At 33.2% G+C, this 25482-nt stretch overlaps 2 protein-coding genes and 1 long non-coding RNA gene across 5 annotated transcripts; 1 reads left to right on the forward strand and 2 right to left on the reverse strand.

Annotated features, from left to right (window-relative positions):
• Window positions 1–772: 772 nt before the first annotated feature.
• On the forward strand, window positions 773–14338 carry LOC145312760 (lachesin-like). Of its 3 annotated transcripts, XM_080152005.1 has the most exons (17): window positions 773–814; window positions 2514–2590; window positions 4197–4321; window positions 4921–4971; window positions 5429–5536; window positions 5980–6077; window positions 6528–6590; window positions 7192–7205; window positions 7280–7361; window positions 7918–8009; window positions 10371–10418; window positions 10739–10807; window positions 11777–11852; window positions 12314–12358; window positions 12525–12583; window positions 13096–13217; window positions 13634–13904. In XM_080152005.1, exons 2-17 carry the CDS (start codon window positions 2515–2517, stop codon window positions 13787–13789), a joined length of 1284 nt encoding a protein of 427 aa, XP_080008131.1. In that variant the 5' UTR covers window positions 773–814; window position 2514; the 3' UTR covers window positions 13790–13904. The 3 variants fall into 3 exon arrangements, with proteins under 3 accessions (XP_080008131.1, XP_080008130.1, XP_080008132.1); XM_080152004.1 differs by lacking the exon at window positions 7192–7205 and having other exon boundaries at window positions 7266–7361; window positions 13634–14338; XM_080152006.1 differs by lacking the exon at window positions 7192–7205 and having other exon boundaries at window positions 7266–7361; window positions 13099–13217; window positions 13634–13906.
• A 3072-nt stretch (window positions 14339–17410) lies between these two features.
• LOC145312761 (uncharacterized) lies at window positions 17411–20212 on the reverse strand. Its single transcript, XR_013877109.1, has 4 exons — window positions 20146–20212; window positions 19152–19284; window positions 18254–18310; window positions 17411–17468 (listed from the first exon to the last, which is right to left on the reverse strand). It is a non-coding gene; the product is annotated as an uncharacterized LOC145312761 (long non-coding RNA).
• A 2012-nt stretch (window positions 20213–22224) lies between these two features.
• LOC145312482 (nuclear receptor subfamily 2 group E member 1-like) lies at window positions 22225–24642 on the reverse strand. The gene is made up of 5 exons (XM_080151740.1): window positions 24639–24642; window positions 24176–24208; window positions 23670–23777; window positions 22990–23085; window positions 22225–22307 (listed from the first exon to the last, which is right to left on the reverse strand). The coding sequence occupies exons 1-5, from the start codon at window positions 24640–24642 to the stop codon at window positions 22225–22227; spliced, it is 324 nt and encodes a 107-aa protein (XP_080007866.1).
• Between the last annotated feature and the right edge of the window lie 840 nt (window positions 24643–25482).

Below are 25482 nucleotides of genomic sequence, written 5' to 3' on the forward strand. Positions count from 1 at the left end.
ATCTTGATTACACTAAGAAGGTTGTGAGTAAGACACCCCGGTACCAACCCAGGGGACCAATCAAAATTCCTAACATACACAACTATCTCAAATTCAATCTAACTTTGGTAAGAATCAAGTTTTGTTTAGAAATTCACAATCTTTCTCTTTCTCTCTTACTCCAGAGTATTTTTCGTACTCATGAACTAAGTTTTGACATTTACAGGTCAAGTCAATATTCAAACTCATGGTAAAAAGGAAACCATAATTCTTAAAATAAACAAGGATGACAACATCCATTTGAAACGGTAGGACAAACGAATATTAAAACTTGAGTGTCAGAACTAAAGCAGAATACAGAGCATATGTCTAAACAAAAATGTGAGTTAATTAGTTGCAAAATTACTTAAATACAGGATAGTGTTTAAAAACATACTTATGTTTGTTGGAGTTGAGAAAAGCCTCGCTTATAACATTGCACTGTGTTGTCCTATGAATCAGTATTCCAAAAATCAGATAAATAGGATAAATATATCATATAAAAATGTTGTCGAAACAGTTAAAAATCATCATGTTTTAAATGGACTTTCGTACTTTCTGGTAACGATTATAGAGTTTCTACGCTTCCTGAATCGTACCCAACTATTATAGGAATCATCTTGCACCTTAGGAAAGGGGCTAACTGTTGTCTAACCGATACGGCCTTAATTATTATAATCGCTTTTAAAAAGGTAGAAAATGATTGATTTTAAGTATTTTTAAAACTTATTATAATGCTCTATGTTTATGTTTTAGAATAAAATAATGTTCAAGAGTATTATCAAATAAATACCAGGTATGATTACTTTTCAATTTCATAGCTTGAAATTATTCATGATTTAAAGATCTGTTTCAAAAGAAATATGAAAAAGATCACTTTTTACTGTAAAAATATATATTGATTATTTTTTTAAAATAGTTATGTAATCACATGCTTTTTAAAGCATCTAGAAGTTTACAGACTATGTAGTAGCATAAAGAATTATGTGAAAATTTGAGGCTTCCCTGAATAGAGATAATCTGTCTTTGTATTTAACTTTTTTCTGCTCTAAGAGGTGTTATCTAAAATAATGAATCTATTCTATTCAAACTTTAAATTGTATTATGTTCACTTTTACGATAAATGTTATATGATACAAAACAATGAAGAAAATTACAAAAAAAAATATTTATATTAGTTTCTTTAAATACACCAGAGTATTGAAAAAAATTTTTTTTTGATTTTAAATTTATCTTGGACATAAATCATTAAAATTATGTAATATTTTTATTTTTTCCGTCTCCATGCGAATTAAATTGCAAATCAGTGCAAATGCATTTAAAATTAGGACATATGATCCAATTATCATATGAATGTAATCTTATTTACATTTAGCAGTTATTTTATATTTTTCATTAAGTTACCTCAATAAGCATTTAATTTTTTACTTCATATTATAAAGTAGTAATATTTTTTATCTGTAGCGAAGGATCTTGCTAACTACTGATTCTATATGGGTCTCCTTTACAGAGAAGCTACTTTTAGATATAGGGAATGTTTTTAATAATTTCGAGAGAGGGTACCTTTACCCACAAGAGAGAAATCGTCCTTAAAAATATGACTCTAAAAAAAATGTTGTTTACTTTTTAAAATTGAAGACAATGGGCGAGGAGGTCCACTTTCTCCCCCCACCCCCTTCAAGTGCCCCCAGAGGCATCTTGGGGCGTAGCCGCTGGTATATTATTATTTCATAAAAGTTATTTCAAGATAAATTTCTTTTAAAGTTAAACCTATCTTCCAAGTTCAGCTCTCCACAATGAAGAGAAATTACTTTCTCGTATTCATTCGAATCCGGTGGATAGGAACCGGTTCTCATTCATACGAAAAAACTATGTCTAGCATCGTAATATTATATCCAGCTTTCTACGAATATAGAAATGTACAATCATAAGATTAAAACCAGTTTTTTAGCCAGTGCCTTCGGCACCTCGGGGCTAAAAAAACTGGTTTTAATCTCATAATTGTACTTTCTATATCCGCGGAAAGCCGTTTATAACACGATGCGAGAAATAACTATTAGTAGATTAACTTTGAGCAGCTTATAGTGTCTAATAAAAAATTTACGCCATACAATACAAATGACCAATGATATGCCAAATTACATTGTAATTGACCAATGGTATAATGTACATATACTGGCCTATCATTGGTCATTTGTATTGTATGCATAGGCGTTCAAGGGGGGGGGGTAATGGGGCGATTACCCCTAACCCCCCCCCCCATTTAAAATTTACCCCTACCCTGGGGTTGCCGTAGGCACCCCCAACCATTTAGGAAAGGGTATTTACCCCCCCCCAAAACCGAATTACCCCCCCCCTTAAAAAAATTTTACCCCCCCCCCCCAAAAAATAAAAAGCTTGGACGCCCCTGATTGTATGGCACAATTTTTATTAGTAACTATAAGCTGCTTCTAACTTTGATTTAAGTGTTTTGTATTTTTTCCCTTATTATTTAGAATGTTGCATTGTTTATTATTTTTGTGCATAATCCTGTGGGACTGCCCAACCTCTACCTCCACCCTTCTGGCTCCAGGTATAAATTTTATAGTGTGGATTTAAACCGATTAATATCCGCTGGATTAGAACAGGTTCTAAGCCATGGTGAAAATCGTGTATCGTATCGTATTGAATCCAGTTTTCTACGAATATAAAAATGTGCAATCATATAATATTAAAACCAGTTTTGTTAGTCTGCGACTTCGGCATCTATGGGCTAACAAAACTTGTTTTAATCTTGTAATTGTACATTTTCATAACCGCGGAAAGCTGTTTATAATACGAAGCGATAAATAACTATTACAGAGTGATAAATTTACATAAGGACAAGTAAATTATTGTAAAAATATTAGGTCAAAGTCTATAAGATTTCTTATGAATATTAAAAAGGTTTTTGTAGTGCCAATAAAAATTTACATTATACTGGCCTGCCATTGGTAATTTAGTCTGTGTATTTGCCTATCATTGGTCATTTGTATTTTATGGCGTCATTTTTATAGGCACTATAAAGATCTGCGAATGACAATCCTAAGACTTTGGGCAAATCGAATTGTAAGTGTCTTTTGTCTTCTGAATAGAACGAGTCATTTGAAAGAGTATCCTCCAAAACATTTGTGACGAACTTCGGGCGTTGGAACATTTAAGACCTAATTTACAAAAGATCTAAAGAACAAAAGAACTTAATTCTTAAATCCCGAAAACTTTAATCTTTCTAACCCTTTTTCTAGAGGTCTTTTACATCAATGTTTTTTATCAAATGAAATATAAAATACAGTTATTTTAGATCTTTCGTCTTATCAAGTCTTTTGTATGAACGCTTGAAAAGCACACTTTTATCAAACAGCCATTGCCATTATTATAGTTTCAGACAGACACAGAAAACAATAAAAAAACAGTTAACTTTCATTTAAAAGTTCATAAAATTTTAACCCATGAATTCATAATATTTGAATGTGTCTGGCAAATTAAATCTGTGACAGGCCAGGTAATAAAGATAGAAATATAGCGCTTGTCATAACTAAGACTTGAAATTTAATTGTTATCAAGGGGATAAAATTGTTCAATACACTTAAATGTAATTATACTGTGCTGGCATAAAATCTTACTTTTGTCTTCTCTTTATTGCAAAGATTTAATAAAATAAGGCAGCAACTAACTATTACAAACAGCCAACATGACCTTGTCTGAAAGTCCGGGGAAGAACCCTTTGTATAGTGCAGTTCCTATAGAAATTGACGCCATACTGGCCTACCATTGGTAATTTAGAGTGTATATTCGCCTATCATTGGTAATTTGTGTTTATGACATCATATTTTTATAGGCACTATAAAGAGCTTCGTCCGGGGCAGTAGGTCCAAAACATATTTATTGTTTCTTAAAGAGGCTTTAGAGCCAAAAATCTTAAAAAGAAACCTCTTGGTCTATAATATTTTTATTTAATTTAAGATGCCCTTTTCTTGAAAAAAAATTTAAAGAAACGTCTAAAAAGGAAAGATGAGAGGAGAAGTTGGAAAAGAAATCCCTAAAATAGCGATGGATAATAGACGTATTTTTATGACGTCATACATGACACTTTCCGCTGTCCCGAATTTAATAGTGTAAATATTTTTTTAAAAATCTAAATTAATATATATAAATTTTAGAGCCAGATGAGAACAGTCTGATAAGCTACAAGCCTTATTTCTCCAAGAAATTGTTCAACTATACAATTCATAAAGATAGAGATGTTATGTTCTCATGTAATGTCAAACAATTGGGATCCTTTAATGTAAGTATCATATAACAACTTATTGGCTTTGATTTAGATTCTTAATTTCTCCTATAAAAATATTTACGATATTATTTATTTGTCTGTAGCTTAAAATTTGATATATGATAACCGATTGAGTTTTCCATTTTCGAAAAGCTTTATATAGGTTTCGGGATGGTTTAAGGCTACCCCTACCGGGCTACCCCTGTAAATAAACAGTTCCGATATGCTAGTTGCGAAGCAGTCCTATTATACAAATAGTAAAGAGTTTTGTCTGAAGCCAAAGATCTCGGAAAAAGCTAGTCCGAATTAGTTGCATATCTTGCGATAGTTTTAGGCTATTATCCTTGCTTTGGGGCGTAGCATCTATCGTGTAATATTATTATTAAGTATTAAATTTTTGTCTGTAGCTTAGCCTGTCAGGACTACTAATCCGAAGACAGCTTCACATAGGTCGCAGGAAGGTTGTTTTAATTTGAGACTTAAGTATTAGAATGGTTTATGGCTATTCATTGTTAATCCCTGCCCCTTCAAACATAGAGTCTACAAATTCCCGTGGCGCAACCGTTAATAACATAATAAATGAAAATCGCTAAAATTATCGTATTAATGTTTAGGTTGGTTGGGTAAAGGCTGACAGCAAAGCAATTCAAGCCATTGGACAACATGTAAGACTTTTTTTGTTTATTCTTATACCTAAATCATACAAAAAAAATTAAAAGGATTTTCAATTATTCGAATATTAAGGGATAACCCATCCTGCTTATAAAAAAAAACTTTGGGTACCAGTATTATTTACAGTCTCTTGTATCTTCTTTTCTGATTTACAACAGATGTATATTGTATATCCAAGCTACTTATTAAAACATTAAATTATGATTTTTTAACTTAATGCTACCTATAACAATCGATTCATTATTACTTGGATGTTACACCACATTTCGGCTTACTTTAATAAAATGGTCCTACCAGTTAGCTAAACCTCCCATTTAACCCGTTTACACCATCCCCTCTTACTTGACGAAAGTACTAAACAATAAATAAGGACTAAAGTAGCAGCCTTAACAGACGACATATTGTCCCTGTCATAATATCCATGTACATAAATCATATCCATTCCTATAGGTTATAACTCATAATCCACGGGTGTCTGTGAGCGGGGACTTCAACACAACATTTAATCTTCATATAGCCAGTGTTACTCAAGAAGATGTTGGACAATATATGTGCCAGGTTAGGATTAAATATCAGGCGCGTGAAAATTCTATGGAAAGGGAATGCCTTAATCCATAAACAGGCATAGTTCTTTAATTGGAGACATAGTCATGGACTAAAAAGTGTTCGAGGACTGTAATGCCAATGAGTTGTGTTATTAATAAATGTATAGTATAGATGTATAACCAGACAACTACCTGTATCCCCCTGATAAGGACCTTTTTCGTCAGCTAGAAAATTGCTTTCTGCTCTTTTTGTAGTGACTTGGCTCTGTCGATTTTCAAAGACCCAATCGAAAGTCGGCAAAGGGTCAAAAGAAAAGGGATATACAGTTATTTAATCCCTCCCCCTCTATTGCTTTCCTCTAATGTGTTAATAGAGAAGAAAAACATCCCATCAGTCCTTGCTTTAAAATGGTGCAGATAAAAAATTAAAACCTTCAAGACTTTCCTTTTGTTTAGATCAACACAAACCCCATGATCTACCAGTCATCCTGGTTAACTGTACAAGTTCCTCCAGATTTTGATGTCATAGGTACTACTGGTGACCTCACAACCAGGTAAACTTCTTGTTGTGGCCATATTTGTTATCCTAGATCCTCCCCTCCCCTCCCCTTATTTCTATATAATTAGAAATTAAAGGAGGGGGGGTTCCATTTGTTTGTTCATTACCTCATCCCTTAGTTAAAATTTGTACAAAAAATAAAGGGGGTTCCAGTGATCAATAGACACTTTGAAGGAAGGCCAACGTAAAAAAAGAAAACTTATCTTAAATTAAAGTAAATTATTTGAAGAAAAAAGATCATTTTTTCACTCAATTCCGTAAATTGAGTGTTGGGGTGTAGTCAAATGCTCTTATGAAGTCAAAGTGTTCTTATTTATAACCAAATGTTTATTTATGAAATGGTCTATAATTAAGAACTGTTTGACTTAATAAGAGAATTTGACTACAATCCAACACCCAACTTCACGGATTTACGCAAAAGAAAATGACCCTCTTTTTGTTTTAGAGAGCATGAAGACACAGCAAGATTCACATGTAGAGCTCATGGTATCCCAGCTCCTAGTATACAGTAAGTATTTTTTCATTTAACACAGTTTCTTTGGATGTCCTAAAAAGGGCTCGGCAGCTGCCGAGTGTAAGCCTCAGTGAAATCTTCATATTATTACTTCAGCTAGATGTCGAAACATGTTTCTAAACCGTTGATCTACCTTTTGGAGAAAAAACTTTGCTCACAAGCTGGTTTAAATTTGAGGCTTTTGCGCGGCTGTCAAGCCATGGTCCTTAATTTAAGCAGTACATAGCCTAAAACCTACTTACATCTAACCAATTTTATTATTCTATTAGAATTAATGAATACGTTATAATAAAAATTAATTGAAAATAAGTGGGAGAAGTTTCAACTACGAATAAAACCTTGCGGGGCCAACAGTGTTATATCATAATCCAGCAGGGCTTGCCTGTACCCAATATAACCTAATTCAACCTGAAGAAAAAAAGAAACACACGAAGAAGTAAACCACCCTAATTTTAATTTTATTTTTAAATTTTAAATCGTAGGGGTTTTCTGTGCTCAGCGAATTCATGTTGATTGTTAAGGTGGAAAAGAGAGGGTGGGATGAGAATACGAGCCAGAATGGGTACCAATAACAGAATAAGTGTTGATTGTTTAGGTGGAAAAGAGAGGGTGGGATGAGAATAAGAGCCAGAATGGGTACCAATAACAGAATAAGTGTTGATTGTTTAGGTGGAAAAGAGAAGGGGGAATGAGAATACGAGCCAGAATGGGTACCAATAACAGGATGGTGGATCAAGTGGATGGAGAAAATCTTATCATTCATAGGTAACCAATACTAGAATAGTTATTTATGGCATCGTATTATGGACAGCTTTCCGAGGATATAAAAAGTAAAAATAAAACCAGGGATCTAAAGGGATAGGACAATGGCCTATAAATTGAGGTACATCCCCAATGATGATACACAAAATCAACCCTTATGTAGATTACAATTGTGGTTGAAACGTTTGGACACTTAACTAAATGAAAAACAATCTAAATTAATCTAAAGTTCTCAAAGTTGTTAAGCCTACGAATAAGAAAACGTTATTATAAAAATTTGAGGACTAGTGTAATAAACAGCCTACGCTGTGCATCGCTAACAATGAAGTACCACCTGCTGTCTCTATTGCATCGCTAACAATGAAGTACCACCTGCAGTATAAATTTAAAATTGAACACAGTAATAGTGTCTGACTGATTATGACGTAACAAAAAAAATTAGCCAATGAGAGGCCACTATAAATTTTACCATTGGTCAATAACGGCCTCTCATTGGCTATTTTTTTTTGTTACGTCATAATCAGTCAGACACTATTACTGTGTTCTTAAAATTTTGTAGGGTACGTAGAGAAGATATGGGAGCCTATCTGTGCATCGCCAATAATGAAGTTCCACCTGCTGTCTCTAAACGAATCTATCTGTACGTTCAATGTAAGTATTAGAGTAAAACAATAGAGGGGGGAAGGGGTTAAATAACTGTATGTCTCCTTCCCGAGTACCCTGAGCTGACTTTTAATTGGGTCTTTTAAAATGAACCAATGCACCTAAAAATATAGTATTCTAAAATAACCCCTACAACTATTTAAAGCTTTCCTTAAAAGCAGAACTCAATCAGTTCAAGACACAAAAAATACTAATCTATATAATAGGATATATGAATCAAAAAGGGTTAGCAAGTTTTTTAACAAAATATCCAACGATTTGCAATGTTATTTTTGTTTAAAACATTAAGAACTTTTACCTCTTTGTAAGTAATTAAGACACTTTGAATGCAAAAAAAAAACATGCAAAATTGTTATAAGTTTGTTAATCTTTTCGGAACCTTTACTTTCCAAGTCAGAAAGGTGTTTTCTAAGGTTCTAAGGGAGCACTAAAGAATTATAGCAAAGGGGTAAAATGGGAAAATCATTCAATTTATCTATTACATTTCTTGTTCATTCAGGGGTGTCTGTTCCCCCACACATTCGTCATGATTTAAAAACCATTCCAATGAATTAATGATTTATCTCAATGATCGTTGAATGATTTCAAGATTTCCATGATTTTTTTTTAAATTTCATAGTCTAACTTCTTTTTAGCTAATCCAATGTTCTTCATTTATTACTTGCAGGATTATATTATTTGTAAATTATAAAACTGGTCCGTGTTTTTTCCTAAATACTTTAATCCATGATAGAAAAACATTGACATAAACAAAATAGGAACATGAACGTTTATTCTGAAAACTAAACCTAACATAGACGTCCAAGGGGGTGGGTAAAGTGGCGATTACCCCCCCCCAAAAATTTTTTTTTTCATTTTACCCCCCCCCCCTCCATTTAAAATTTACCCCTACCCTGGGGGTGCCGTAGGCACCCCAAACCATTAAGGAGGGGGTATTTAATCCCAAAAAAAAACAATTACCCCCCTCAAGCAAATTTTACCCCCAGGTTAAAAATTTTTAAGGGGGGGAAAAATTTCCCATTTTACCCCCCCAAAAGCTAATTACCCCCCCCCCCCCCACCCCCTAAAAAATTTACCCCCCCCCCACAATAAAAAGCTTGGACGTCTATGAAACCTAAGTAAACAGGTTTTGTTTGTATAATATAAAGATTCGGTAAGCGGTAGAACCGGTTGGTCCACAACTTAAAGAAAGTTTAGTTTGTTATTAAGCAGGTTCTTAACTATTTGGCGTGTTGAGCAAGGTTAATGGATTATATTTATATATATATTCTTTATTAGACAGCTCCTCGAAAAATTCTCACCAAAATTGTATTATTTAAAAGGTTACTTGTGCAATGAGAAAAATAATTGAAAATTAACCCACCCTCTTAATTTGATAATCAGAATACATCTTCCTTTTAGCGCTCTGGGGGCAGACTCATAAACCTAGGCGTTTACAACTAGAACTATATGACTAGACACAATACTTAGTACAATACTCTCATCAATTCTGCAAAGAATTCATACATTTCAATATATGCTTCTGCAAATATCACAATATGCAACATTCAAAGCTAGCTTAATAACAAAAGTGATAATTCAATCCTTATAATAAATTAGCAGGATCTATGTCTGTACCCAAAGATCTTGATAACCGCTGAACTGATATGGTTCTCCTTTACAATATAGCTTCTCATATGTCCTGGGCAGGTGTATAACTATTTTTGGGAAGGGTACCACCTCCTTCCAAGAGAAGTCGCCATGTTCAAAAATCATGTTCTACGAAACTAGCCCCGCCTGGTGGGATTTTATAAATTATAGAAATATATATTTTTACTTAATAAGTTCTTTGTTTGTTTGTTGGTATGTTTAACAAAACACCAACTTAGCAACTTGCACATTTTTAATTCTATTTTTTGTCTTTTAAAGCTTTTTACAAAAACTTCAGTCTAGATAAAAATTAACGCTGTCTTATTAACGTATATTATTACAGGGAAAATTAAGGAAATTCAGGTCTATTAAGATTAATTAAGACTTTATTTATTTAGTATCTGTATATGTGTGTTCATATAGGCTCAATAGTGTTACCTAACTTTTGTGCGAATATCTTTAATAGTTATTTCTTTCATCGTATTATAAACGGCTTTCCGCGGATATAGAATGTACAATTATAAGATTAAAACCAGTTTTTTTAGCCCCGAGATGCCGAAGGCACAGGCTAAAAAAACTGGTTTTAATCTTATGATTGTACATTTTTATATTCGTAGAAAGCTGGATATAATACGATGCTAGACATAGTTTTTTCGTATGGATGAGAACCGGTTCCTATCCACCGGATTCGAATGAATACGAGAAAACTATTTATTTTAGTTCCCCCAAGTATCATTGATGGATCTACTCTTCTTGGAAGCTCTACAGGTAACAAATAGAAATATTAAGTAACTGGACAAAGTGTCTTAAAAATAAGCCATGTAACGGCATAAAAATTAGGGAGATGAGAAGTGGAAAAAAACCTAAAAAAGGATAATCATTCATTTTAATGACGTCATATGGCTGATTTTTGAGACACTTTGTCCAGTTACATTATAAACATGTCATAAATTGAAATAATAAGTTACTAAAGTAATAAACAAGCTAAAGAAAAATTACCCTTCCCCTTTTTTTAATTTATTTCACTTTGAGGTAAAACATCAAAAGATTTGAAACTGTTAAGATCAATTATTGATGATTTTGTTTAGGAAAGGATGTGACTTTGAAATGTATAGTTGAATCTTATCCTACAGCATTTATAGTTTGGACTCATCATGGTAAGTGAAAATCATAATATTATTATATATACATTAGGGTTGGGCCGGATATCCGGTCATTTTCAATATCCGGCCGGATATCCGGTAATTTGCCGGATATTGAACTTTGGCCAGATATCCGACCGGAACCGGATATACGGCATAATAAATCAGCCGGATATCCGGTATCCGGCCAAAAAAGTATCCGGCCCAACCCTAATATACATATATACCAGCGGCTGCGCCCCTAGCATCTATGGGCTCTATATTCAAAGGAATATGGAAAGGCAAAAAATAGCCTAAAACCATCTCAGGACCTTTAAGAAGCTTCACTGTAAAGGAAAAATTTATCAATTCAGTGGTTAGCGAGATCCTTCGCTACTGACAGAAAAAGCTTACTACTTTATATAATAGGATATAAATATACAAATACGTTTACGTTCAAGAGCAGAATATATTGGAAAACCTGTCTTAAATAATAAAAAGTATAAAAGCTACCTAGTTTCTGCTTAATATTATATCTTAACAAATTGCATTTTCGCATTTATTTGGCTGCAAATATGGAATGTCAGAAAAAAAGTAATACAGTCAAGTATTTTTAACAAAAACTAAGTTTTAAATGATTTTCTCGTATTCATTCGAATCCGGTGGATAGAAACCGGTTCTCATCCATACGAAAAAACTATGTCTAGCATCGTATTTTATACAGCTTTCTATGAATATAAAAATGTACAATCATAAGAATAAAACCAGTTTTACTTAGCCCGTGCGTTCGGCATCTCGAGGCTAAAAAAACTGGTTTTAATCTTGTAATTGTACATTCTATATCCGCGGAGAGCTGTTTATAATACGATGCGAGAAATAACTATTATAACGTTATGCAACCTTTCTCTTTTGATAAAGGGTCTGAAACTCTATGTTCGTTTATCCGTCTATATTGTTTAGCCTCACTGTTAAGGATATTTATATTCTTGTTGTTGTGTTATTTAGATCGAGTTCTTCACAACGACGGCCACACATATCTAATCGAGGAAACGCCCATATCAATGTATACCATTGTTTCCAGGTTATTCTCATTCAATTCTTTTAAAGAAATTTGTACAGGCCAACATATACCTAGCATGTTCCAACGATACCCTCTTCCTACTTACTTTCAAGTTTAGGAGGGATAAAACCAGCCGCATATAAGCCTCAGAGAAAACTTTTTAGAATTTTAAAAATCAACTTTAAATCTAAATAAGGGCAGCCGTTTTTAAATTTTTCATTGCATCCAAACGGGTTTGAATTTGAGGCTTAGTCGCAGCTGACGCACAGCTACTGAGCCCTGTAAAACAATATTTTTTGTACTCTCTGCTGCGAGCTCTAAAACTGGGAAATATTCATTCAAGGCTATTCTAATATTATGGGTTTCTTTTGTGGCCCACATGCGTTATAAAGAAAACCGTCATAAAACAATATATTTTATTGTTGTTTTATAAACATTATGTTTTCAGATTTTAATTATCGTATATTGATTTTATTTTTTAGATTAACGATTAAGAATTATCAAGACAAGCATTCGGGATCATATAAGTAAGTTTCTTTTAACATTATTGAGAGCAAAATAATCAAAAAGCAAAGAGCTGTCTGTACACAACCAATATTTCATATACATTTGGTCAAAATTAAGAACAATTTGACTTATTAAGCAGATTTGACTTTACGGAAAATATGCGAAAAAAATGTATTCTTTTTTTAGATGTAAGGGAGAAAATTCTCTTGGAAAGATTGATTCCTCGTTTAGAGTTTATACAACAGGTATTCATGTAAACTTAAACCAACTCTTTATAATAAAGTAACAGGATCTCTGTCGGTCTGTGTGTACCAAGTGATCTCGCTAACCATGGAATCGATAAAGGGATCCAGGATACCTTTGTTTATTTTATTTTGGGAAAAATAGACAGATCCATAGTGATCTATTCATGGTTACCCGGGCAGAACTGATTAGGATTTAGGTTGTTTTTTGTTATAGTAATTTCAATTGAATTTTATTTTTTTTTTGATTTTATGACTATGTTAAATTTTTGTGCCTAAACAAATTAAATGTGTTATGTTATGTATATGTTATGATGTTCTCATTTACAATCTAGCTTTTTCATGGGTCTTTATTAGCATACAAATCGAAAAAAACATTCAAAAGTTAAATTAGGGATGATAAATAATCCTATTAGCAGAAAAGTCTTAAGTACTTTTATACTTTGCTAAAGTCAAACCTCCATTTATTAAAAACAAATAAGTATTTCCAATAACTATGAGCTTTACTTGTCCAGAAGTTCCCTTGCCCAAGTACGAGATTATAAAGACTCCGAGGGAAAGAGAAGAGAAACCTGAGAAACAAGTGAAGGAGCAAATATTGGAAAGAGTGAAAACCACAGTGAAACAAGAAGTACAGGTACACAGTTTTAACAGCCATGCTTCACTACACATAGCTATCCCAACCGGAGTCTTACAGGAAGGGATATTGCACTGGTGTCCACTGTTTTATAACTGCGCTATCTTACTCTTTGGATCAAAAATTTTGGAAACTTTTGTTGAATTTTGATTACTAATTTTACAGAAGGGGTACTTTTTTATTGGGGGAAGTTTATTAATTTATTGTTTATCATTGAAATTTAGTTTAACGTCAGCAAACATTTTCATGAAAATTGCACATTTAAAAACCTTTTGTGTATAAGAATAAATGAATGACATATAATGTCAACTTTTTCAATACTAGCGGCTGCGCTTCTATCACTTAGGAGTAAGAAAGATAGGAAAATGGCCTAAAACCTTACTACTTTATATAATAAAAAGATAAATAATTTGCAGAACACAATTGAGATTGTTGAGCAGCTAAACAAGGAGTGGACAGAAAAGAAAACCAATGTAGCCCCCACAGGAATATTAGGATTCAATTCAGCAGCCAGTCAAATACAAACCTCATATTTAGTAGTTTTATTTGTATTTATATCATTTTATTTTTAATCATATCAAGACAATTTTGTCCTTCAGTAAAATCAAGATATTTTGAACTAGAATCCATTGGCTTGTACCAGGGTGGAGGGGGGGGGGGGTGTATGTAAAACATTTAGGGGATAAAAAATGAGGGAGTTCTTCCTAGTATCTTACTTCAGGGTGGTGTAAGAATCCCCCTCCCCTTCTGCACGCCCCTAAAGTTTTATAGGGTGGAATTTTTTTCTTGGGGCGATTTCTCTTGGGAGGATTGTGTTACCCCACCCCAAAATGGGTAAAAACCTCCCAAGAGCCTATGAGAAGCTACACTGTAAAGGAAAACCAGTGGTAAGCGAGATCCTTCTGTACACACAGACAGACACACACACACATCATGTTACTTTATTATAAGGTTATAAAACCAAACTTAACCATTAGGAATTTTTTCAATAGTTAAATGCCTCTTTGGTCATAGTTACAATGTCTTGATAGCCTAAAGGACAAAGTGAATCATATCATAATTCATCACTTTACCCCTTTGCAGCGTGTTCAGTTGGAAATTAATAAATATATCATTATTAATATTTTATTGTGTTATATGATTGACTAAAAATAACTTATTTGGGTGTTTATCATTAAGGAAAATGACATGCAAATTCTAGTTAATCAAAATCCCACGGTATGGAACTCACAAAATATTTTAAATTAATAGGTACTAGTTTTGCATGTTTTTTTTTAAATTTAGGTCAGGTTAGGTTTTGAGAATATCCTCATTTAATTTAATTTTGTCAATTTCTAAATAATTGGTTGAGGGGAAGTTCTGTGCTCTTTGGATAATTTGAAGAATAGCACTTTAAAAACGTGTCCCAACGTTTCAACCAATGATCTTAATCTAGAGGCGCTGTAATTTTGTTTATAATAATTGGGGCTGTAGTTCAATTTATCGTTCATTGTCTTATATCTATAGATCCCTTGAATTATTCCCTTGCACAAACAAGCCATATTTTCCCAAATGTGTCAATTCGTCTACCCGCATAACTAACTAACATCTGATAAAAGGACGCTCAACTAGGTTTTGTTATTTTATAAAGCGACAATTTATCGGACAATTCTGTGCATATTTAGTTTATTGATGAAAAATTAATCAAAACTTAAAAGTTATTTAAATAAATTCAAAAAATAGGCCTTTAAAAAGTGTTCATTTCATTTAAAATTTAAATACAAAATAACATAGAGGAAAAATATATATATATAATATAAATCTATATTTTGTATAAATACATAGAGAATACAATAATATTTGAGAGAAATATGAAGTCCAGAGAACGGAGAAAGCCTATATGTATAAAGAGGTTGAAAGGGTGAAGAAAATTGCCGCCAAAATATTGACCAATAGCAGCACAGGGCCAAGAGAGCCCTACGGAAAATAACCAATAGGAAGAAAGAAAATAAATGTCTATCGGACAAATGCATTGCAATACTTTGAGGTCAAGCTTCATCAATTTTACTGAAGATTTATCGCTTAACCCTTACAGATCGGGCCCCAATTCCCACCTTAATAGATCGGGGGGGGGGTCATATTGACCCCCCCCTCTATCTCAGCTTCTGTTACAGATAAAGACGTAAAATTTTTTTCTGGTGGTTCATGTGTATTTTTAGAGAAAATTACTTTTTCTAGTCATAGCGGCCAGGCCGCTCCTTAGCCGCTTTTTAGCGGCCAGCCGCTAAATTTTAAAACAGCTGTAGAGCGGCCAATTTTGCAGCTAGGATGACCAAATTTTAGGACGAACTTTTATTTTTCATAACAAAAAAATTACTTTTTCTGATCATCGCCGAAAAACGGCAAATAACGGAAACCGCCATTTTCGGCGGTTACGGCGGTAAAACGGCGGTTGGCGGCGCCAATTAATATTTTTATCTGTTTATTGTTCCTCAAGAATTTACCAAAAAAAATTTTAGGTCTCTAGCTGCAATAGAAGCCATGATATTCAGGATATATGTCTATAGTAAAAGCCGGACAAAAATCGGTCATAAAGTCGGTCAGGGTGCGGTCAAACGGTCATAACACCACTTTTCTCATAAGGTCATTGATATCTTAGTATTCACCAAAAAAAATATAGGTTTCTACCTTATACACAAAAGTATTTAGAATTTTTTTAAATTTTGGTGCTACCCAACCGACTTTGACCGGACACCACGACCGACACAGACCAGATATCCTAATAAAATCAACTCTTGCCGACGCATAATTACTAAACTTAAAAAGTCATGAAGTCACAGCTCTCCATCTTACCTACAAAAAAAATGAGATTGAAAAAACTAGAGGGGGGGGTCAATATGACCCCCCCCCCGATCTGTAAGGGTTAAGAAAACATTTAGGAAAAAGAAATATTAAATTCAACATACATATATGATTACATATAAACAAGTATAACAATATACATAAGTAGCGAAGCACAAAAAATCATAGATTGATAAAAAGTGAATAACTGATCAAATATTCAGTAAGAAGAAAATGGATAAGAAAGAAGGAAAAATCCAACAATCTATATTAAATAACAGTAGAGAAAGTCAAAATAATAGAAAAATAATAACTACTTGTCCTTTCATCTTTAACACAATACTCCCTTAGAAATAGGGGAAATATATTTATGATATTATTAATCACAAAAATTTTGATAATTACACCATAAACACCAAAGATATGTGGAAATTAGTAAAACGAATATAAGCAGCACAAAAGCTGCTTAAAAACAGTCGGACAACCATGGATGTTATATTCTTGAATATGCAGTAAAAGCTGTGAATGATTATGTTGGGAAAAAAAATATAGGTTTATTTTTAATAACGGCCGAGAAAATTACGTATGCCCCACTTCGAGTCTTTCAGACGAACAGCCAGACTGAATTATAGAGTAGCATTTCAGTTCTCCTTGAAATTTAAGTTATTGTTTATATTTAAGTCTTAATAAAACTCTTATTATACACCATAGATTTTTAAAATAGAAATTTACTAAAATTAAAGATTTAGATGTCTGTAAACAAATGAATTAACAAGAAAAGAATTTCCACCAAAATATTCATAAGTCACATCTCTACCAGTAACCTGAAAAAAAATATATGACTGTATGATGACTGAAAGACCAACGGTCAAAGTAAAATACATACTGGATGCTCAAAACAATGGGAAAAAAGTTGATACTCTCATCCAAAAAACACCAAAGATATAGGGAAATATGTAAAAAAAAACATAGAAAAGCCAGTCCGACCGCAATTGGTGTTTTCTTTAAACGACAGGAAATTTAATTTTTATTGTCTTATACAAAAAAAATTTGGAAATCGGACCATAAACAAAACCTGCTAAAATGCAGTCCGACCGCCATGGATGTTTTATAATTGTTTATGCTCCTTAATAATGGGAATGTTGTCATAAAGTTTCAGCCTTCTATGTTTTATAGGAGCTGAGAAAAACACGTTTTCCCCATTTCGGGCGGACAAACAGACGGACGGACATTTGAAATTATAGAGCAGCTTTTCTACTAATAACATACATTTACAAAAAAAAGCATGCGTTACATTTACTTAAATATAAAGACAACTTATACATATAGTGAGGAATCCTAAGTTTTGCATGGTAATAAATAGTATTAGTCATACCTTTCTTAACATAGATACAATCTTAAGAATTTTATTTGATTCACTGTTCAAATTATCTAAAAAGTAGAAATGTATAAAACTTTAATTGTGTACGTTCGTCCCTGATTTGAATAAGTTCTCGATAACGGCTGGACTGTAGATTTTAAACTTCAAAAAAATATGTTAAACTTAGTTTAATTTAATAATTCATTTGCATAATTAAACTGCCATAAAAATACTTCCGGAAAACAGAAACCCCTTTTCATTTCAACCAAAAAAAATGAAGGGAAGAGGGTCGAGAATACAACCCTAAACACAAAGAAATATCAATTTTATTTTATGTTCTTATCTCTTGATCTTTGAGATGATTAAATACATTTTTTGGTAAGTCCGTTATTCTTGACCCGCGGCGACCGTGGCTCATCACGTAGCGCATCCGCTTATCGTCGAGAAATTGATAGGTTCTAATCTCGATCCGACACTGCGTCATAACTTAAGACGTTAAAAATGGTCCCTACTACTGCTATGTCACATGCGCAACATAAATAGTTAGAGTAGGAGGAATGCCATGGCCCAAAACAGGCGCAACTTATTACCATGCATAGTTAGGATTTCTCAAGACTCGTGCAATCAAAGGGTTGGTTGTCTGATGGGTGTTGATACCTTAGGCGAATGAGCGCGTTACATTGCAATTTAAAACGAGAGTATGTTCAAAAGTGACGTGGAGAGGAGTTTTACCCGAAGCGTAACCACACCCCTAGAGTCAAATGTCAATATTATCCTAACTAGACCTATCTTTTATTAAAAACGCGGAGGGACCACCATTACCGCTATATCCACTCTATTTAAAATTAATAGTTACCTTTCTCCTCGTGTACATGCGAAGTTTCTTCAAAGATCTCCTCGTTGTTATTCAGTCCTAACATTACAAAAACTTAGTGTTTTTTTGTAGTTTTAGTAAAAAAATGATTTTTATTAAAGATCTTATTTTCGTTAATATAATAGATTTTAGGAAAATTATGTACTTTAAGTTTAAGAAATCATGCTACTTTCTTCAAATGCATTTATTTAAAATATGTATATGTTATTTAGAATAGGAGATATTCTTGTAATTGAATTTTTTTCCAGAATGGCTTCAAAAACGATTAATATTCGGTGGATAAGACTGGTGCTCAACCACACTGAAAAATCATGTATAGAATCGAAGTACTGACAATTTTTCTCGGAAAAATAAAAATCCTTAAAATACCAGTTTTGAAAATCTGATTTTAATCTTATAAGTTCTCATTTTAAAATCCGCGAAAAGCTGTCTATAATGCGATGCGAGAAATAAAATAACTATTCTACCTGTTTTACCAGGCTGTAAATATTTTTGATCATAATTAAATAAATTTATCTCTATCCTAGATTATAACTTAGAAAACTATTATAAATCTGCTAAACTCAGGTATATGAAGAGATAAGACAATGGCCAATAAATCGATGAACATCCCAAATGATGATACTCAAAATTACCCCTTCTGTAGATTGCAATTAATGGCTTAAACGTTTGGACACAAAACTTAACAAACCAACAAATCCAAATTCAACAAAAGTCCCAAAAGTTGTCGAGCCAGTAAATAAGAAAACATTATTATTATAAAACTTTGGGTACTGTGTAATAAACAGCCCAATGTCACCTCCCTCCCTGGCTAAACTAAAGCAAAATAAATATATAAAAGATTGCAATAAAGTCCTTGAAATGAAAATGTGCTCCATACCTTTTCTAAGAATGGCCAACTTAATGAGATTAAGTTTGTATTGTTCTAGCCCAAGTTGTGCAATTTCTCTTGCAATTCTTTTGCAAAATTCTTCTCCGTTCTTTCTGTCCTCCCAGTCCTCATGAAAGGATGCCTTGCAAATAATTCATATTTATATGTATTAAATACAGGTGTAATTAATAATATCTATAATACAAAGTAGAACGATGTCTGTCTGTCCGTCTGTCTGTCTGTCCCTTAAGATCTCGGTAACCACTGAACCGATCGGATTCTACTCTTCAGGGTATATACCTATTGGTCCTGTGGTGGTGTTAAGCTATTTTCTTGGGGGGTGGGACACCCCCAACCCCCCAAAAACAAAAAAAATCCCCCCCCATTTTTTTTTTTTTTTTTGCTGAAGATTTCCTTGGTCCTTTAACGAATTTCGCCTTAATTTTTTTTATCACCTCTTGGGGCAAAGCCCCTAGAGGCTATGGGCGAAGCCGCTAGTTCTTTTAAATAGTAACAAGCCTTAATTTGACATACGGGGAAACAGCGTATAGTGTCCAATAAAAAATGACGTCATACAATACAAATGACCAATGATATGCCAGTATATAATTTACCATTAGTCAATTACAATGTATACTGGCCTATCATTGGTCATTTGTATTGTATTATGTCATTTTTTATAAGCACTGAATATACGCTGTTTCACATACAATACAGGGATAGCAAATTGAAATTAAATAAATCTTATCCCAATATTAGGTTGTAAATAAAGCTTTGATATTATTGAATATAGAGAAAAGAAATCTCGTATTAACATAGAACTCAAAATAGCCATGCATTTTCAAATAAAATACAGTGGACGTCAAAGTAATGTACATTGTACAATGTACACCCCGAATGATAATAAACTAAACCATTCCGCCTGTAGATCAAAAGTTTTAATGGAAAATATGGAGAGTCCGTTAGTTTGTACCACCCAATCAAGATTTTATGAAGTATTTACCTTCAGAACAAACAATGCAGGCCATATTGATTCAATATTAAGTTGATAAGTAAAGGAATGCAGCTCTAAAATTCATAATAGCTTTTGTATTTATAATATACTTAACAGGAATAGTTAGTATTGTAAAGTTTTTAAAAAATTTTATTGATGCCTATTTTAAATTAGGTTGGTTGGATTCCCGCAGCATTAGATCCCAATAATAATAAGAAAGCTATTTTCCTGCAAGTATTTGTACCAGTATCTGTATTGGAATGATTAACGAGTTCTTTCCCTCTTCTCTATCATCCAAATCTCCAGATAAATCTAATTTTTATCATGTTATCATTGTTATAAATATGTTCCTTTTTAGTGGGAGTGGGGATTTTTAAACTCTTTATCAGTTACAAGCGGCTGCTCTTCTAGCATAGGTTCTGAAATCTAAAGGTAAATAGGGACAAAAAATAACCTAAAACCACACGGAAGCTTAAATCTAAAACTAAAATAGCTTAGAACCATCATGGAATCTTTGTGAAGCTTCATTTAAACGAAGAACTCAACCGGTTCAGTATAGTTATTGAAATTTCAAGCTTCATACAAAAAGTATTACTACTTTATATCATAGGATGGCAATCTAAAGCCTATTCAGATTGCCATACCTAATCAATTTTCAAAACAGAAAATAATATTTCATTTCATAGTTATTTGAATAACAACAGCAATTTTAGATACTTAATTCATCTTTTTAAAATTAAATTGATGGAAAACATACCCCCTCCCGACAGACCCATCTTCCTCATGTGCCTCTAGAGAGCCTCAAGGGCATATCCACTATTTTAAAATATAATAAAAATACAATGAAGTTTATCTACGAAATAGATATATTTTTGGGGGTAATAAAGGGAAAATGTGATATCAAAATGATAACATTAACATTCCTAGTTCATTTGTTGGCCAAAATTTGAATGGCAGAGACCTAAACAAACTTGTGACTGGCAAAGGTGAATATACTGTTAGAAGATTGTTGCTGATATCTGTATCATCAGACTTAAACCAGCTTGTATTTTCAGGAATTTGGCTGAAAAAAAGTATGAATATTTAAGGCACAGCTAGTAAAAAAAAAGAGTTTTAAGATATTGAGATTTTAATGATAATTTTGTTTTAATCCATTCCCAACCATCAAATTATCAAAATATATTGTAGGCCTACAAATCTTTCTGATCATTAATAAGAAACTATAAACCCAAAGGATAATTATTCGAGGGTTTTAGGGAAAAGACAATAGACTATTAATTCATGTAATGTATATCCACAATTGTGAAAAAATAAAATTATAAAATTATTCTATACAATAAAGTTATTGGTAGAAAAGTGTTAATACGTCCGGTTTTTACCAGCCAATCATATTTTCAGTTGGCCGGAGAATTAGATGTTTATTTTGTAAAGAACAACTTACTTTTTAAACAAAGAAGGTATCGATATAGATATTTCTTGCTGATGACAATGATCCTGTTTAACATATATGGATGAAGTACGGCAAGCATCAAACTTAAAAGTTCCCTTTATATGGAACTAGTTCTCTCTCCAAGCAACTTATGACTCTATCCCGCGACCGTGGCTCAACACGTTGCGCATCCCCTCGTCGTCGGGAAGGTGATAGGTTCGAATCTCGGTCCGACACCGCGTCATAACTAAAGACGTTAAAAATGGTTCCCACTGCTACTATGTCAGATGCTCGACGTAGATAGTTAGAGTGGGGGGGGGGGGGGGGGATGCCATGGCCCAAAACAGGCGCAACTCGTTAACAAGCACAGTTAAAACTTCTCAGACAAAGGTCGTGCATCTCAGAGAGTTGGTTGTGTGGTGGGCAAATGGACGCTTTACACCGCAATCATAAGCGGAGTATGTTTCAAGGTGCGTGGAGAGAGGTTTTAGTATCCGAAGCGACATTAAGCCCCCTAGAGTTTTAACTCTTAACTTATGATTCTGTGGACTGGAAGAAATTTAACAGAAAAAAGGCCAAAAATATCCCTTTACAATAAAAGTAAATTAGTCTAAAACCATCCTGAAATCTATAAATATTAAAGTTTTACTACTTTCTGCTTAAAGAAGAATAAAATGATCCATGTTTTCCTTAGAATTTATCGAATTTTCTCTCTTTCTTGGACCTCTCTCATCTTGTACAGCTAAAACAAATACATTATATTAGTAAAATAGAAAAGTGTTAGTTGAATTTTAAAATATATTTGGCTGAGGGGGGTTGGATGATGTCTCCAGAAGATAATAAATGACCAACGTATGACCAATACAAATATTCCCTATCATGCCAAACTTCGCAATAAGCGTGATCATAAGGAACAGAAAGAAAGATCAACTTATGCCTTCAATTATATGATATGATACATATAACAAAAGTTACATTAATATATTTCTTCGTTTAGAATTTCTAATGAATTAAAAGTTAGTTTAGACAATGAAAAAATTATATAACCCACGACCGTGGCCCAACACGTAGCGCACCTGCCCGTCGTCGGGGAGGTGAGAGGTTCGAGTCTCGGACTTACACGTCGTCATAACTAAAGACTTTAAAAATGGTTCATATTGGTGCTTTGCCAGGTGTTTGACATAAATAGTTAGGGTAAACAGGCGCAACTCATTACCATGCACAGTTAGGACTTCTCGGACATAGGTCGTGCAATCAAAGGGTTGGCTCTTCCTTAACCTAAAATCCACTAGTAGGCGTTAGAGTATTGCATTCCATAACAAACAGATTGTGCCCTTGGGTTCTTTAGATGATTACTTTAAATCGAAGGAAATCCCGCGCCAATTAGGTAATTGGAATAAAAAAATCCAGATATAAAATGTTACCTAAAGGATTCATGTTAACTTGAAAACATTTAGAAAGTCTGCATGCAGGACACCAGTTTCTGCGGGCCTTGTCAACCATACAATCTCGTTTCCCAGCTAAAACAATTTTGACACTTTTTAAAATATATTGTTTTGTATCCTTTTTTATAAAGTAATACGGTATATAGTCTGAAGATTATAACTTTAATTACTACTGATCATATAGAGTTCTCCTTTTTAGGTCCTGGGTTTTAATTTGAGGCTTAGGCGCGGCTGATGCACAGCTGCCGAGCTCTGGTTTTAAGCTATAAATTTTACCCTGTTTAAATTACTGCAAAAGCTATAACTTATTTCATTTTCTTTTTTTATGTAATAAATCTAATAGGGGGGGGGGGGGTGCTAAAACTTCTCTTGGGGCAAATCATTAGTGGCCTGGAGTGAAGCCTCTAGAATAGTAATCCTATTATATAACGTAGTAAGATTTTTATTATCTGGAGATAAGGGTTTCAATAATTACTGAACCGATTTAGTTCTCCATCTCAGGGAATCTTTACATAGGTTTTGGAAAGGTTTCAGGCAATTCCATTTTTAAATTCAAGTCTTGGGATGGTTTTATGTTTTTTTTCTTCAATTTTTCAATACAGAGCTTTGGATGCTAGAGGCGCAGAAACTAGAGTTTCATAAAAATAACATTTACTTACATATGCAGGCATACAGGATCTTCTTTCTGATTGATCTCTTGAAGAAACAAGAACAGCCATCACAACAAATAACTCCATAATGTCGGCCAAAGGATTTATCACCGCATACTGAATAATACTTGTTATTCAAATATCTAAAGGAATAAGCTAATGACCGATGAATTGATGTACATACCAAATGATTATACACTAATTAGATTACAATTAGTGGTTGAAACGTTTGGACATCCAACTTAATGAGGCAACCAATCAAAATTGAATGAAAGTCCTCAACGATTAATAACTATTATAAGACTTTGGGGACTAGTGTAATAAACAGCCCATTGTCCTTTCCCTCCCGGCGTGTTACTATTCCCACAGCAGAACAATTTAGAGCAATTTGACTTAAGAAAGGCGTTTGATTGTGACTATAATATTATTATTTTTTTAGATTGAATATTGTAAAGTAAATTTCAATAAAAAGCAAGCAATAAAAAGTTTGAATTGAATGAAAATAAGCAATTTACCTTCACAAGGTATAGAAGTTGGACCGGCTCTTCCTAATATATATAAAAAAAGAAATTATACCTCAAAAATGAAATGCGAGATTTCAAGTTATGTGTTAAGCTATCAAATGTCATTTCGCACAAGCCGCATATAATTATAATGAATTAACTGCATGTTTTAAAAATCAAATGTAAAATGACTAAGATAAGGTTAAGTCTAGTTTATAAAGAATGGCAAACTGACATGCAGCGGTCCTCAAGACCATAAAATTGATTAGAAGCCAATAGAAAGAAAACGAAGTAGCGGGTTTCGTCTTATTTTCCCAGTAGCTTTTTATAGGTTATTTTAGGTTAGGTTAATGATTGTCCCGCAGAGTTAGGAAATAGGAATAGGAGAAAAGCTACTGTGAAAATAAAATTAAACCTGCTTTTTTTATTTTCTTTCCATGATTCTAAAATTGCACCAAAAAGGTGTATAACATACCCATTTTTACTTGTTACTTCCTCCGATGTTAGTGAACAACAAATGATTAAAAATAAAATGATAAGTGAGTGAGCTTAAAGTGCACATCAATTATGCATGATTATTACTCGGTAAGGTGACTTAAATTAATTTTTTTAATATGCTTGCAATAAAGGCAGCTTTTTTCGTCGCTCTGAGGGATACGATAATGGATTATAATTAGCGTAGACCCTTACGTCACCCTACTGTTCATAATCATAATCCAATTATGTACAGTAGTAAAGTGTTTTTTTTGTCTCTCGCTAAGGATCTCGCTAACCGCTAAACCGATACGGTTTTCCATTACAATGTAGCTTCTCATAGATCCTGTTTCTTTACTTGAACTTTTTGAATTTTAATTCGAAGCACCCATCATCTCAAGAGAACCCAGTGGCCTCTAGGGGTGTAGCCGGTAGTAAAATATATAATTGTAGAGCTTACGTCCAATTTGTACAATAAGAACTAATCCAGTAAAACAAGGTATCAAAAGCCAACTCTACATGACGCATGCAAAAAAAAACTCCAAAATTTGCCGCCAAAATCATGTCATAACTTTTGTATTGAGTTCTTGTCCAAATTATTGATCAACATTGGCGGATATTAAAGTGCATGTATTCTGAAATGGCACACTTAACTTTAGTGCAAAAAATAATGTTATTGTACTGTTATTACGTGACCTTAAACACATTTTTTCATAACCTCAAGTTTTTATGTTAAAGAAGTCTTATTGGGTATTGGTATACGCTTTTTTATATAAAAAAAATTTGTCGATTAAGTAATAATATCCACGTGTAATATTTGTTTGGTCAAATGATTTTGTTTTAAT

This window comes from Acartia tonsa, chromosome 2 (genome assembly GCF_053477335.1).
Source record: "Acartia tonsa isolate MP-2025a chromosome 2, ASM5347733v1, whole genome shotgun sequence".
NCBI classification, from domain to species: Eukaryota; Metazoa; Arthropoda; class Copepoda; order Calanoida; family Acartiidae; genus Acartia; species Acartia tonsa.

Bases quoted from the DNA above. Each gene is read 5' to 3' on its own strand.
- LOC145312760 (XM_080152004.1), top strand. From the start codon at position 2,515: ATGTTGCATTGTTTATTATTTTTGTGCATAATCCTGTGGGACTGCCCA. The intron at 2,591-4,196 runs GTATAAATTTTA...TATAAATTTTAG, and splicing joins CTCCACCCTTCTGGCTCCAG to AGCCAGATGAGAACAGTCTG. The intron at 10,808-11,776 runs GTAAGTGAAAAT...TGTGTTATTTAG, and splicing joins TATAGTTTGGACTCATCATG to ATCGAGTTCTTCACAACGAC.
- LOC145312482 (XM_080151740.1), bottom strand. The intron at 23,778-24,175 runs GTAAATTGCTTA...AGTATTATTCAG, and splicing joins AACTTCTATACCTTGTGAAG to TATGCGGTGATAAATCCTTT. The intron at 23,086-23,669 runs GTAAGTAAATGT...AAATTGTTTTAG, and splicing joins GATCCTGTATGCCTGCATAT to CTGGGAAACGAGATTGTATG.